Source organism: Pongo pygmaeus, chromosome 1 (genome assembly GCF_028885625.2).
Source record: "Pongo pygmaeus isolate AG05252 chromosome 1, NHGRI_mPonPyg2-v2.0_pri, whole genome shotgun sequence".
NCBI classification, from domain to species: Eukaryota; Metazoa; Chordata; class Mammalia; order Primates; family Hominidae; genus Pongo; species Pongo pygmaeus.
This window is the reverse complement of record NC_072373.2, coordinates 189,712,090-189,727,650: the sequence shown is the minus strand read 5'-3', so window position 1 is coordinate 189,727,650 and position 15,561 is coordinate 189,712,090. Positions and strand designations below refer to the sequence as shown.

At 47.0% G+C, this 15,561-nt stretch overlaps 1 protein-coding gene across 4 annotated transcripts in view; it reads left to right on the top strand.

The window, feature by feature from the left end:
* Positions 1-6,252: 6,252 nt before the first annotated feature.
* Positions 6,253-15,561, top strand: part of CTPS1 (CTP synthase 1) — a 33,554-nt gene continuing 24,245 nt past the window's right edge. The window contains exons 1-4 of one of the 4 annotated variants that reach the window (XM_054492775.2): positions 6,253-7,174; positions 10,621-10,799; positions 12,150-12,320; positions 14,706-14,806. In XM_054492775.2, coding sequence (XP_054348750.1) covers positions 10,634-10,799; positions 12,150-12,320; positions 14,706-14,806 — 438 coding nt within the window. In that variant the 5' untranslated portion in view covers positions 6,253-7,174; positions 10,621-10,633. Of the gene's footprint in view, positions 7,300-7,367; positions 7,903-10,620; positions 10,800-12,149; positions 12,321-14,705; positions 14,807-15,561 lie in introns of those variants that run through there. The other 3 variants (XM_054492785.2, XM_063665648.1, XM_054492770.2) reach the window with 3 other exon arrangements.

Here is a 15,561-nt window from a genome sequence, read left to right as displayed (position 1 = left end):
CCACAAGCAGCTAGGCAGTGGGCATATCACAGAAAATCAGATAAACAGGTCCCCGACCTCACAGAGCTTGTAGACAAGTGGAAGATTTGGGCAAGGAAGTGGATTATTAAAATAAAATTTGTTCTTTTAAAAATGTATTGTGGGTACATAGTAGGTATATATATTTATGGGGTACATGAGATACTTTGACACAGGCATGCAATGTGTAACAGTTACATCATGCAGAATGGGGAATCCATCCCCTTAAGGATTTATCCTTTGTGTTACAGGCAATCCAATATTATTATTATTATTATTATTTTGTTTGTTTGTTTGTTTGTTTTTGAGATGGAGTCTCGCTGTGTCGCCCAGGCTGGAGTGCGGTGGCGCGATCTCGGCTCACTGCAAGCTCCACCTCCCAATTTTGCATGGCCTCATACATCATAGAGTGGTTTTGACTTTATCCTGAAGGTAATGGAGTGTCATTAAAACAGAAAATCCCTATTTTTCCTTTCCTTTGCCTCATTTTTTGCTCACATTTTGTAGACACACACATAAGTGACTTTAAATCCTTTCTTGAACAAAGTGGTTCACGCCATTCTCCTGCCTCAGCCTCCCCAGTAGCTGGGACTACAGGTGCCCGCCACCACACCAGGCTAATTTTTTGTATTTTTAGTGGAGACGGGGTTTCACCGTGTTAGCCAGGATGGTCTCGATCTCCTGACCTTGTGATCCACCTGCCTCGGCCTCCCAAAGTACTGGGATTACAGGCGTGAGCCACGGTGCCCGGCCCAATTATATACTTTTAGTTATTTAAAATGTACAACTAAATTATTACTGACTATAGTCACCCTGTTGTGCTATCAAATACTAAGTCTTTTTTTTTTTTTTGAGACAGGGTCTTACTCTGTCACCCAGGCTGGAGTGCTGTGACACGATCTCGGCTCACTGCAACCTCTGCCTCTGTGGCTCAAGTAATCCTCCCACCTCAGCCTCTCCAGTAGCTGGCACTACAGGCGTGCACCACCAGGCTCAGCTAATTTTTTTGTACTTTTTGTAGAGATGGGGTTTTGCCATGTTGCCCGGGCTGGTCTGAACACCTGGACTCCATCGATCCACCCACCTCAGCCTCCAAAAGTGCTGGGACTACAGGCGTGAGCCACTGCACCCAATCTACTAAGTCTTATTCATTCTTTCTAACTATATATTTTTTGTACCCATTAACCACCACCTTCCCCTCTGCCTCCCTTAAAATATAATTTGGTAAGTGCTATGCTCTGGGACATCCCAGCAGCAATAAAAGAATGGGAGAGAAGTGCTAACCCCAAATGAGGGGGAGAGTCTGCCCCAAAAAATTACTTTGGGGAAGTGAAGACCAAGTTGAGATGTGATGTGATGTTAGCAAGAAAAAGGCAGGAAGCAGGGGGGTAGGTGAGAGCCAGCAGAGGTCTATGCAACGATTCATATGTGGAAAAGAATACATGGCATGTTCAGAGAACTGGAAGAATCACTGTGGCTGCAGCATGGGGTGGGTGATGTGGCTAGACAGGTAAACTGAGCCCAATTTGTGCATGGCCTCATACATCATAGTGTGGTTTTGACTTTATCCTGAAGGTAATGGAGTGTCATTAAGATAGAAAATTCCTATTCTTCCTTTCCTTTGCCTCATTTTTTGCTCACATTTTGTAGACACACACACAAGTGGCTTTAAATCCTTTCTTGAACAAAGTGAGGACATAAACCAACAAATTCACTAAATAACATAATTACAGCTAGCTCAAGTGATGAAAATCCAACATCATACAGTCATATTAAAATAACATACAGCCAAAAAGAATATCTACACATGCACAGAGTGTGCTTGAAGGATAAACCAGAAACTGGTCACAGTGGTTGCTTCTGGGAGGAAACTTGGGTGGCTGGGGAACAGGTATGTAAGGAGGGCTTTTACTGTGTATTCCTTTTTAACACTCGAATTTTATGCCATTTACATATCTATTAGAAACTAAATAAAACATAAATAGCCCCAATCTGGGAAAAAAACAACAAATCTGTCACTAGTTGTAGGCTCCCTCCTGCCCCATTTCTCACCCAGATAATCCATTAGAATGCCAGATTAGAGTGACAGCGTATTCATATAAAAGTAGAAAGTCACTCAAGGAAGTCCTGGAGAAGAAACAATAAGCAAGACTTGATGATGGGCAGAATGAGGGGAAGAAACAGAAAGACAATCCAAAGCGAACCTTCGCTTGTGCTCTCAGGAAGGTGTTTACATGTGTTCAGTCTTGGCTCCATCGTCTGTAATATAGTAATAATGACAGCATTTGCATTTTAGGGTAGTAGTGGGAGTTACAGATGCTAGATGCTGGTTACTAAAAGGTCCACAAGACATACTTGATAAGGGAAGTGACACACAGAAAGGCTAAGTAACCTCAAAGAGATTCCAATCTGGTATGGAGGAGACAGATAAGTGAACAGGCAGTCTCAGCAGGCTGTGATAAATGCCTCAGAGGAAGCACTGGGTGTGCCACAGGACGTGCGGGAGGCACCCTGTCTTAGCCTGGGTTCCCTAGGAAGAAAGCCGGAGGTGGGTTCTTGAGTCAGCGAGTGACTGAGGAATAACCTCAGGTGAAGACTGTGAGGGAGCGAGGGGAGCATGGGGCGGGGAAAAAGTGAGACAAAGATATGTGTTTAGCTCAGGAGTTGGCACATTTTGGCCTTCAGACCCAAGCTCTATTTCTGTAAAAAAGAGTATTATGTGAACACAGCTATAGTTCTATTGAAATAAGTCACATTCATTTAATCGATATTATTATCTATGGCTACTTTTGCACTATGAAGGCAGAGTTGAATGATTGCAAGAGACCATATGGCCCACAAAGCCTAAAATACAGACTGGTTCTTTTCAGGAAGTTTGCCTCAGCCTGATCCCATGGGGAGCTCTGGAGCACCAACGGGATCAAAGAGTTGGCCCACGTGTAGGTGAGGCGCCTGACTCACCTCAGGACCTGGGCTTGGAAGAGAACTTGGGGTTCAGGACACATTCAGCCTGGGAATATAAATTTGGGAGTAGTTAGAATAAGGATGGTTTTTTTTTTTTTTAGACGGAGTCTTGTTCTGTTGCGCAGGCTGGAGTGCAATGGCCTAATCTCGGCTCACTGCAACCTCCGCCTCCAGGGTTCAAGTGATTCTCCTGCATCAGCCTCCCGAGTAGCTGGGATTACAGACCTGCGCCACCACTCCTGGCTAATTTTTGTATTTTTAGTAGACGGGGTTTCACCATGTTGGCCAGGCTGGTCTTGAACTCCTGACATTGTGATCCGCCCACCTCGGCCTCCCAAGTGCTGAGATTACAGACGTGAGCCACTGCATCTGGGCCAGATGGTTTTAATGACTAGATAATGTCTGTAGAGAGAAGGGATCCTAGAACTGAGGCTTGGGGCAATGTTCATCGTTCAGGATAGAAAAAAAGGAAGAGGATCTAGGTAGGGAGACCTAGAAGGAGAAACCTGTGAAATAGGCAAAAATGAACAGCAAGTGGTTTCCTAGAAGCCAAGTAAAGGACACGCATGTTTTAAGGAGGAAATGATCAGCTGTCACAAATGCTCTTAGGGAAGTGGTCAGTTTGGGGGCAGCTCTGGGGCTGTATAGCTGCACCTAAGAGACCACAAGGAGACTGGGCCTATGGTGGGGGAGAGAAGCAGCCCAAATATGTAAATACATACACATGCGCACGTGCACACACACATATGCACTCATGCCGTGCACATACAGCCACACTGTTGTCTATTTTTTTTTTTTTTTTGAGACGGAGTCTCACTCTTGTTGCCCAGGCTGAAGTGCAGTGGTGCGATCTTGGCTCACGGCAACCTCTGACTCCTGGGTTCAAGCGATTCTCCTGCCTCAGCCTCCTGACTAGCTGGGACTACAGGCGCCCGCCACCACATCTGGCTAAGTTTTGTATTTTTAGTAGAGACGGGGTTTCACCATATTGGCGAGACTGGTCTTGAACTCCTGACCGTGTGATCCACCCACCTCAGGCTCCCAAAGTGCTGGGATTACAGGCATGAGCCACCGCGCCCAGCCCACTGTTGTCTTTATTTGGGACTTACAGACATTAGAGATTGGAGTCTAGGCTGATGTACAAAGAAGAGGTCTGAGAACATGGAGGTTAATTTTTGATGAGATCAGTTTCAGTGAAATTATATGAGCAAAATATCCTGATTGGAATGAGTTCAAGAGAGGGAAGAAATTGGAGATGGCAAGTACAAACATTTTTTAGGAGTTGTGCTGAAAAGTGAAACAGAAATGGAGGGGGAGCTAGAGAATGGCATAGTCAGGAGGGGTTTTAAGATGGAACAAATTGCAGCATGTTTGCATCACACTAGTGGAAAAGATCTACTAGAGAGGGAAAGACTGATGATGCAGGAAGGGACATTCTACTAGACATTCTTGAGTTGATGAAAGGATATGGCACTTGCATACTAGACATTCTTTAGTTGACAAATGGATATGGCACTTGGAGCAAAGAGGAGGTTGACCTCTGTGAGTGTGGGCAGTTTGTCTGCAGTAACAGGAGACAATGCAGAGCTTGTGTGCACAGATAAAAGTGGTTGGTGGATATGAAAAATCTCCTGATGGCTTCTATTTTCTTGTGAAATGGGAAGCAAGACCACCAGCTGAAGAGAATATGGGGGAGGAGATGGAAGAGCTCTGAGGAAGAAGACAATGTCAAGTGGTCATTCAGAGGAGTGGTTGGGTGAACGGCTCATTTTTCCATCTCCCATAGCATCTTCATTACCTCAGCAAGTACATACTCAGCATCTGTTATGTTCCAGGCACTTTGATAAACATCAAATGCTTCTTGAAAGAAGGTGTGGCTGTAGAGTACTTCAAAGACAACCCAAACTTTTTTTTTTTTTTTTTTTTTTTTTGAGATAGAGTCTCACTCTGCCCAGGCTGGAGTGCAGTGGTGGGATCCTAGCTCCCACTGGCCTTGAATTCCTGGGTTCAAGCACTCCTCCCGCCTCAGGCTCCGGAGCAGCCAGGACTACAGATGCATGCCACCATGTTCAGCTAATTTTTGTATTTTTTTGTAGAGATGGGGGGGTCTCACTATATTGCTTAGGCTGGTCTTGAACTCCTGGACTCAAGAAATCCTCCCACCCTGCCTCAGCCTCCCACAGTGTCAGGATCACAAGTGTGAGCCACTATGCCTGGCATTCCAAACATTTTTTAGATTTGGAGCTGAATGCAGCATGGGCAGGTTGTCAGGGTTGAAGCACTGGTGATCCAGATCTGGAAGGAGCCAGAAGCCTCTGAAAGAGGCCACTGCAGGAGCCTCCTGACCTGGTTTCTGGGAATCCATCAGTTTCAATGATTTTCCTGAAACACAAATCTGATCCCATCACATCTTTTTTTTTTTAAACTCCTTCAATGAAGATAGTTAAGAAATTGTGGCAAACTGCTTCTAGAGAACAAAACAGGAACACTGGGGTACAGAAATAAGATTTACTTTTCATGGACACCCTTGTGTAGTGTTTGGGGAAAAAATTATAACCATGTACATATATTCACTATTCAAAGGAAGGTCAAAAGCCTCTCAAAAGTTTCTACAGCTTTCCACTATCCCTAGGAGAAAGAAAAGCCTTTACTTGGTCTATAATGCTCTTCCCCGTATGGCCCTACCCAACTCTTCAACCTAATCTCATGTTAACCTCGCTTCCTGAGGCCCTTGCGGACTCGGCTAGACTGGCCTTCCAATTCAGCTGTGCCGGCCTCTTTGGGCTTGTACACAGACTTTTCCTTCTGCCTTACTTTTTAAAAAAAATATTATTACTATTTTTATTTTATTTATTTATTTATTTATTCATTTATTCATTCATTCATTCATTCTTTGAGACCGAGTCTTGCTCTGTCGCCCAGGCTGGAATGCAGTGGTGCCATCTCGGCTCACTGCAACCTCCACCTCCCAGGTTCAAGCTATTCTCCTGCCTCAGCCTTCTGAGTAGCTGGGACTACAGGCGCCCACCACCATGCCCAGCTAATTTTTGTATTTTTAGTAGAGACGGGGTTTCACCATATTGGCAAGGCTGGTCTTGAACTCCTGACCTTGTGATGCGCCTGCCTCGGCCTCCCAAAATGCTGGGATTACAGGTGTGAGCCACTGGGCCCGGCCTATTATTATTATTTTTATAAGAAACGGGGTCTCGCTATGTTACCCAAGCTGGTCTCGAACTTTTGGGCTCAAGCACGTCTCACTTTCTTATCCCCGCCTCTCCCTTTCCCATCTTTGCCAGTCTACTTAGGTCTCTGCTTCAAAGTTACTTTTTCAGGGCGGGCTTCCCGCCTGAATTCCCAACCCCCACCGGACTTGGTCAGTCCCCGCGCTAGCACTCACTGCCTCGGCACCAGCATCTCTGCAGCAAGCACCCATGACAACCATGAAGTGTAATGTACTGCTCAGTGTGCCTCCCTACATCGTTAGTCCAAGGAGAGGGTCCCTCGGTGCCCAGCACAGTGCGTGGCACAGTCGGTGCTCAGGGAGCGATCGCTAGATGAAACCGTACTTTTCGGGATCCTAGTCCATCCAAAGCAGCCGCCTTCGGGGCAGGTGTGGGGAGGAGGGAGGCCGACGAGGAGCCAGCGCCGCGCGACCCTCCGCACTTCCGTCTTGGAGGCCGGGGTGGCGCAGCAGCCGTCCCTCGCCCGGAGGCAGAGATGCGATGGCGCGTCACCGCCAGGAGCCCACAGTGAAAGACCATGGGATGGAAGGCGACGCCCAGAACTCCAGGAGACCGCTGTGGGAGGACGCGAGGCCAGGCGACGAATAGGCCAGGCATGAGTCCCCAAACAGCCTCCTCCCCTTCAAGAGAGGAAGCTTGGGCCACAGGCTGGGACGGAAGCAGAGGGGCAGACACGCCACCAACCGCCCGGCCTCGAACCGCCGGCGGCACAGTTAAGCGGAGGCGGCCAGGCGGTTCGGTCCCGCGCCTGCGCACTCCAGGCCCCGCCCCGCCCCGCGCCCTCCAGACCCGCCCCGCCCTCCACCCTCTGCGTGCGCACAGCCTAGAGCCCGCCTCCGTGAAAGACTGCCGGGCGCATGCGGTCGGGGTTGTTCACTAGCTGTCCGGGGCTCCGCGTGCGTCGCCCGCCCAGCTCTGTCGCTGACGGGAGGATCTGAAGCCGGCCGCAGGTAGACTGACTCCAGGGATCCCGGGGGGGAACTCTTCTCCCGCGCAGGAGTCAGCGGCGGGAGCTGAGCCCGGCGCCGTATAGCCCCGCCGCCGGGGTGACGGACGTCGCTCCTACCAATCAGGGGTGAGGTGACTCGGCGTCCTGCCCAATGGGCTGTGTGCCTAACGGGAGTGGGGCGGGCGCCCCGGCCGGCGAGCTGCCGGCTCCCGCGCGCGGGCCTCGTGGCCGGGCGGCGCTGGGGAGAGGGGCCGAGCGGGGCGCGGGGCGGCTTCAGAGGCTGTGGGGCCGGCGCCGCCGCGCTCGGCGGCGCCGAATCAGCTCGGCCGGGCTTGTCGGACGGAGAAGGCCGTAGGGGCGTGGAGCGCCGCCCCCCCGTCCCCCGCCCTTGCTCTTCATCTGCGAGGAAGCCCGGCAGTCACCCATCCATTCAGGCGGTGCGGGCCTCGGGCCTCCGGCCTCGGCGGGGGCTCAGCCGCCGGTTGCTGGGCGGGGCGGCTCCACGCCGTAGGACTAGGGGGCCTGAGAACTCGCCGGCCCTGGGCCCCGCGGCTGGCCTTTGGGCCCCACGGCTTCCTCCCTTCCCGACGGCCGGGGGTTGGGGCGCTGGCGGTGTATAGAGCTCACCACGTTTGCGTGGCGCTCTTCCGTCCACGCTCGTTACAGTTTCGAATCCTCAGCGGCCCTGTGACGCGGGCGGCGCAGAGATTCTCACCCCCATTTCCCGAGGTGAGAACCCGCGTTGCATGCAGCTCAGGTGACATGACTGAGGTCTGCACACGAGTGATGGGGGCTGGCATTTCATCTTATAACATTGAAAGAAAAAGCATTTCCTCCCTCAGTCTTTGTTGAATTTCTCTGATGCGTCTTGATTTACGTTACTTCTGTGCGGGAAAACCTTCTTGCGCCTTCCGTCACGTTCAGAATTAAGTTCAGATTGGGCATGCCAGTTTGCACATGATCTGGCCCTTGCCTACCTTTCCAGTTTATCTTCCACTGTATATCCCTCCCTCCCCGCCTTCCCCATCACGGCCTTACCTCTGTTCTCTGTAGCTGCCCCGCACCTGCCTGTTCACCCTGTTCCCTTTCCTGTGCTCTGAGTCGTGCAGTCAGTCCTTCAAGGCCCATTGCAAGTCATATCTACAAAACAGGAGCCGCCTGGATCCGCCCACTACCCCCAGGACTTCTCTCACCTTCCTCTGATGGCCATGGTACTGAAAGCTTCTGCTCTCCGTCCCCCTTTATAGTCTAAACATGTTTTCTGTCTGCTTCCACCATCACTGAATTACTCATTTATTTGTTAATGTTTCATCTCTCCAACTGGACTGCCAGAAAGTTGAGATATGGGCCCAAATCTGATTAATGTTTGCAGTCCCCAAGCACAGTAGCTGTCATGTAAGTCAGTAGCCCGTAAGGATGAATGAATGAGCCTCCCGCCTGATCTTTGTGTACATTGGCATATTTATTGCCAGGCACTGAGACTGCAAGAATCTAAAGAGAGAAACTAAAGAACGTAAAGAGAGATGTTAAACTCTTAGAGTAAAATTGGGACAAATCAAATGTAATGGGATGAGATGAATCTTTTGTAGAAGTAACTCACTCGGTGGCAGAGGAATTTCTAGGATCATCCAAAACTTAGGGAGACCAGGGTATAGTCTCAGTAAGGGATATGGCTGGTTAGAACATATCTAAAATGTACCTAAGTCTGATTTTCATGTGTCAATAAGGAACTGTAAAGTGAGAGACTTAGGGTCAGATAAGCTTGGAGACACCGCATACTGTGTAGCAGTCATCACAGTGCGAGTTTACTTGCTAAACACTCCCAGGATTCTTGCGTTAAATGACTTGGTTTAATCAGCATTTCTCTGATTTATATCCATAAAATCCTTTTTGAGAATCCCATATGCATTTTGTTGAAACCAGGGAGCATGATTTTGGAAATGCTGCAGCAGAGGATGGAAAGAGCCTCTGGAGCGGGGAAGACTTCTGAGCATTCTTCCTTCCCTGCCAAGTGTGTTCTTTCTTGCTCTGGGGAGGGGGTGGGGCGGGGGAATGCTTCAAGCACAACTCCTTAGTTTTCTTGTTCCTTAGTTTATTTTTATCATAATTTGGCTTCACATGGAACGTTCCTGAGGAGGAAAATGTCCTGACCATGCCAAAGTAAGCATTTTCTGCTACTTTCCAATTGTGTTTTTCATTTTGGTCACATTTGGATTTGCTGACCAAATGGACGATTCTGGACCTCTGAAGCTGGGGACCAGTGATAAATCCTCTGTGGTGAGCCTGTCACGGTCTCCTCACCTCTTGTCGATGCTGTTTTCACCTGCATCTTGACTCTGCTGCCCTTATATCTTCTTTTATTTCTTCTTTCCCTGCCACTGTGGCACTGCTCTTTGGATTTAATCTCATCTCCCCTCTCTTTGAGTCCTCTGCCCATCATGTGCTTCAGACTGGTTTCTTATCTGATGTCCCTCTCCCCCAGTATTTACAGTCTCTCTTCATTGCATGCCTGGGAGAGATTTCTGACAAGGAGCAAGTTATTGTTAAATTATAGAAGAGAACTACCTTTTTTTTTTTTTGAGGTAGTCTTATTCTGTCGCTCATGCTGGAGTGCAGTGGCATGATCCCAGCTCACTGCAACCTCTGCCTCGTGGGTTCAAGCGATTCTCCTGCCTCAGCCTCCTGAGTAGCTGGGACTACAGGCGTGTGCCATCACAGCAGGCTAATTTTTGTATTTTTAGTAGAGATGTGGTTTCCCTATATTGGCCAGGCTGGTCTCGAACTCGTGACCTCAAGTGATCCTCCTGGCTCTGCCTCCCAAAGTGCTGGGATTACAGGCATGAGCCACCATGCCCAGCCAGAGAACTACTTTTAATTAAAGGAATTTTGGTTTAGCTGCAACCACTTTTAAATGTTGATGTTCTTTCCTTTTAGACTATCTTTTATAACCTAGAGGAGCTGTGTTTTCTTGATGATATGTTGTAGTTTAGCCAAAGACATTATTTATTTCCTGGAGAACTGGAGTACTTATCCAAGTTTGAATTTTTTTCCCATGTAGGGAAAATAATGAGGCACCTGCCTGGTATCCCAGTGTCTGGCAGTGATGTCAGCAAACATTTGGGATGTAGTGTTCTATCAACCAGCTTAGAGCTGGTTTTATTAGGTTGACTCTGAAGGTTATTAGTTGTCAAGGCTTTAAACAAAAGCTGTGTTATTAGAGTAGCAGTTGTTTTTCTACACATATTTGACTAAAGCCATTCAGTGATCCAAGAAATGTTTGTTATGATCCTATTTAAACCTGACGAGAACCTTCTGAAGTCCTGTGACAGAGAAACTGAGGCTTCAAGAGGGTTCATAGCTAATAATTGGCAGAGCCAGTGTTTGAACCCAGATGAGTTTGGTTTGTTGAGATATATTTATTTCATCTGTAATTTTTCCTTCTTTCAGGTCAAAGAGTAAAATGAAGTACATTCTGGTTACTGGTGGTGTTATATCAGGAATTGGAAAAGGAATCATTGCCAGCAGTGTGGGCACAATACTCAAGTCATGTGGTTTACATGTAACTTCAATCAAAATTGACCCCTACATTAACATTGATGCAGGAACATTCTCTCCTTATGAGCATGGTAAGCACAGTGGATTTCTTAATAATAATTGCATGTGAGAGAACATGTCAGTGCTTGGGAATTATGTGCACAGTTTGCATAACTTTTATTTTCTGCCTTCTAATAGGTCCCTTAATATAGCAGAATGATACTTTTCTCACCTAGAAAGGAAGAAGCAGAATTTTTTTTTTCTTTGAGACAGGATCCCACTCCGTCCCTCAGGCTGGAGTGTAGTGGTGTGATCATGGCTTGCTGCAGCTTCCACCTCCTTGGCTCAAGTGATCCTCTCACCTCAGCCTCCTGAGTAGCTGGGACTACAGGTGTAAATCACCATGCCTGGCTAATTTCTAAATTTTTTGTAGAGGTGGGGTTCCACTATGTTGCCCAGGCTGGTCTTGGGTCCTCCCACCTGTAATCCCAAAGTGCTGGGTTTTACAGGTGTGAGCCACCATGCCCGACTGCCTTTTACTTCTTTGTTGTTATTGAGAACCTGTCAACGGTATGACATGTGACTGTGGCTGTTACTTCAAAGATTAATTGCTTAAAACTGGGAGAGATGTTAAAACATACCTCTTAAGTTTTAAAATTCTGCATTCATACTCCTGCTGTCTAGCGTTGAGGTGAAAATCTGCACGCATTAAGTGTCACTAGTGCAGAAATCCTCATGTAACAAATGGCATCAGGAAAGGATCCATATACCTGAGTGATATTTAATACAGAATTCTTGAGCAGAGGATGAGTTGTCTCTCTGAGGGAGAAAATGAGACTTTTTTTCCTTTCCTGTGTTTGAGCTTGTCTCCTATTGTGGTGGTAGGAATGAATCATTCTGGGCAAAATTTCTAGAGTGAAATTTCATGGAATGAATGTGCAACAAAGGAACGGGGTAAATGTGCAGTTTCACAAAGTTGTTTAGAACAAAAGCAGAGCTCAGAAGCTGATTTTTATAATCAGCACAAACTTAATGTGCATATATCCAGGTTTTGAATCAAATATTTTTATCATACTTTAAACCATATTACGCTCAATTAGGAGACTTTTCTGAAGGTTCTTTTTCCCTAGGCAGCAGATGCTGTATACCACTGTAAGGTCCTGTATATGCACAGCCCAGTGGGCTGTCATTTCTTCCCATCCCATGCTATTTTATAACTCTTCTTAAGAATGAGTTTGTTGACAGGCTAGAAGTATGAAGTTACCTTTTAGAGAATAGCTGGTAATTTTTCTTTTTGTGTGTCATATTTAGTCTTCTAGAAGTGAATTTCTGTGCTTCCTATTACGTAATTGCACACCTTGTTAATGAGTGTTTTATTTCAGGATTGCAGTTGTGCCACGGTGTAGGTATTTTCACTTAAATGGTTTCTCTGTTCACTGCAGGTGAGGTTTTTGTGCTGGATGATGGTGGGGAAGTAGACCTTGACCTGGGTAACTATGAGCGGTTCCTTGACATCCGCCTCACCAAAGACAATAATCTGACCACTGGAAAGATATACCAGTATGTCATTAACAAGGAACGGAAGGGAGATTACTTGGGGAAAACTGTCCAAGGTAATACTGGATTTACCTTTAAAGCTTAAAAGTCTTAACCAGTTTAATTTCTTCCCCCTCCCACCTCTACACAAATGTATAATTCCCTTTTGAGTACAAAAGTTTACATTGTATGTGATTTCAGCATGAAACTCTCAAGGTATTGTTACTGAAATATGCCTTCAGTTGAAAAATCAGAATTATATTGTTGTTTGCTAAAAAAATAATTCGAAGAACAACTACTTCATTGAAGCTTGTCAGTCCTGCCAAGGCAGCATGATACGAGTCCAGAGAGCTGTTGTTTTTACACAGTAATGAGTGTGAAAGTGGTAAAGGCAACTCGATTAGGGCATTAAGCCAGATGGCATGTATGTGTGCATCTGGGACTTACTATGTATAGAAGTGAGAAGGAAATGAACATCTATTGTATATACTGGTTTCCAGGCCGTTCATCAGTGCCATATGGCCTAGGAGGAGCCTGAGAAGTGGGTTTCTGGGTCCTCCCAAGCTTTCACTGGCACAGCTTCGCTTACATCTATTTGCTGTTTTGGGGTTTTGTACAAAACATTCATTTAAGGTAAATGTTTTGCTGCTTTAAAAAGGTGGGGATGGAAAACTACTGATCTAGTATAATGGCAGTGGCCCAAATTTGGAGAGGTTGCTGAAAAGTGGCTTTAATCTGACTTATGAGAGCAAATCTGCTTTTGGCTTTAGATTTTACTGGCCTGAAAGCTGAGGGTCACACTGACAGCTGGCTCTGGTCTGGGGCTGCCCTGGCAAGATTCTGGGCTAATTGGGTCATGTTTGGATCTTAGCTTCCCCTCTCACCAGCTTTGTGAACATGGGCAAATTAACCTCTTCGAAATGTGGATTCCTTTTCTGTAAAATGGAGACAATAACAACACCTACCTCTCTGGGTTGTTAGGAGGATTAAAGAAACTAAAAGTCAATGAAGTGTTTCCCTGACTTCCTGACACATAGAAAGGAATCAGTTAGGAATTAGAATGGTTTTGATCATACAGTTTGCTATTTATTTATTCATCATCCATCAAATTTGCATTGAATGCTCACTACAGTCAGACCCTCACTGGTGCTGGTAATGCATGTGATGAACAAGACCAGAGAGGTCATTGCCCACATGGAGGTTACCTGTGGGGGAGGCAAACAACAAACATAAAACAAAATGAGACATCTGTCAGAAGCTGTGAAGAAACCAAGTGGAGTGAGGACAGAAAGAGTGACTGGGGAAAGCCACTTTGGGCAGGTGGTCGAGGAGTGTCCCAAGAGAGGCCATCTGAGCTGAGAGGCCAATCACAGCGAGAGTGGAATGAGAAGTGCGGAGGCGCAGGGCTACAAAGGCTTGGTTGGTCCAGGAATGGAGGGGAGGCCGGCATAGCTAAGGCAAAGTGACTGAGGGAGATGGTCAGAGAGCGGGAGTGGTAGCCACAGCCAGGTTCTACCCAGTCTCTGGGCCGCAGCAAGAAGCTAGGAGTGTACTCGGAGGAGTGGGAAGCCACCGAAAAGTTGAAGTGTGGGAGTGATGAATTCTGACTTGAATTTTAAAAGATCACTGACACCATGTGTGGAGTAGATAATGCATATTCTTCTGCGTGAGGCAAATGAATATCCTTGTGCATGAGGCATTGCTGTAACTGGAGTAACCTGGAGTTCAACAGTAATCTTCACCTTTTAGGAACTTGCAGTCTGTGCCCAACAACTATGATTTTTGAAGTGTTGAGCAATCGCTAGCATTCTTTGAGCATTGACGTGGCAGGCACTTTACCGAGCATTTTACAGGTGGTGTCTCACAAAATTTCCACAGCTTAACAGGTGGGGAAAACAAGCTTAAAATGGTTCTATAATTGGCCCAAAGATCCACAGCTAACGAGTCATGGGACTGAGGTTTGAATCCAGACATTCTGACTCCGGGTGCTGTGCTTCTAACCACTCTGCTGTGCTGTGCTGGCTCACTGCAGTGGATTGTCCACCCTTTGGTAAACTGGAAACATACGGAACAGGGTCCCAGAAGTCTCCTGTTCCTGGAAGTGCACTGAAGTGTAGTGTGCCCACCTTCAGCTATGAGCAATAAGGTTGGCCATACTGGTGTGTGGCCAAAAGGGTGGACTCTGCACAGGGGCACGTGCGCCTGTGTGGCTCAGGAGACTGCTCTTACTTAGCCTTGCTCTGTTGCAGGGCTTCTAGCAACAACTTAGACATCTGGCTGCAGGAAGTGTGAGCTCAGAGATTTGTTGAGGCCAGTTAAAGGGGGCCTCAAAAGTATTTTTATGACCCTGTTGCTACTCTCTGCAGGCAAAGAGTGTCGCAGTTTGTTTTCACAGTAAGTGCATTTGTCTCAATCGATGTAGATGGACAAGCATAAGTTCCCTTTTGTTTTCTCTTTCCCAGTTGTCCCTCATATCACAGATGCAATCCAGGAGTGGGTGATGAGACAGGCGTTAATACCTGTAGATGAAGATGGCCTGGAACCTCAAGTGTGTGTTATTGAGGTTTGTATGATTCCTGCACATGTGAACAAGTGTACTCATCTCCTTAGTCAGCCATCAACAACTGATAAGACAGTTCCCAGTGGAGCCCTTGGCCTTCCTATCTCTGGTGCAGTATGTTGCAATGTGGCAGGTAAGGGCACAGGAACAGTCATGTGGAATGGCCACGCAAGGGAAAACCGTAGTTTGCCCAAACGGTGCTCCTTTTTTGTAGCATTTATGGATTCACTTAGTACTGATTGTACCCATGAGTAGTGTGATACATTTTCATCTATCTCTTGAGCAAGTCAGCAGATCTTTTGCTTTCGTCTGGCAAGAGCATTCGTCTCTGAATGAGCTTCATTTGGTTTCAGTATCTGTACTCCTGCTGTGCTGATCCTAGCTGTTGGATCTCAGTGTTCTTCAGATAACAGGAGACTCAAAAGTTCCAGCAGTTTTGTTTATAACTAATGCTTTTTTTTTTTTTTTTTGAGACAGGGTCTCACTCTGTCACCCACCCAGGCTGGAGTCCAGTGGAGCAGTCATGGCTCACTGCACCCTTGACCTCTTGGGCTCCAGCAGTTCTCCTACCTTAGCCTCCCAAGTAGCTGGGTCTACAGTGCGCACCACCATGCCCGGCTAGTTTTTGTACTTTTTTGGGAGAGGCAGGGTTTCGTCATTTTGCCCAGGATTGTCTCCAACTCCTGAGCTCAAGCCATCTGCCTGCCTTGGCCTCCCAAAGTGTTAGGATTACAGATGTGAGCCACCGCGCCCAGCCA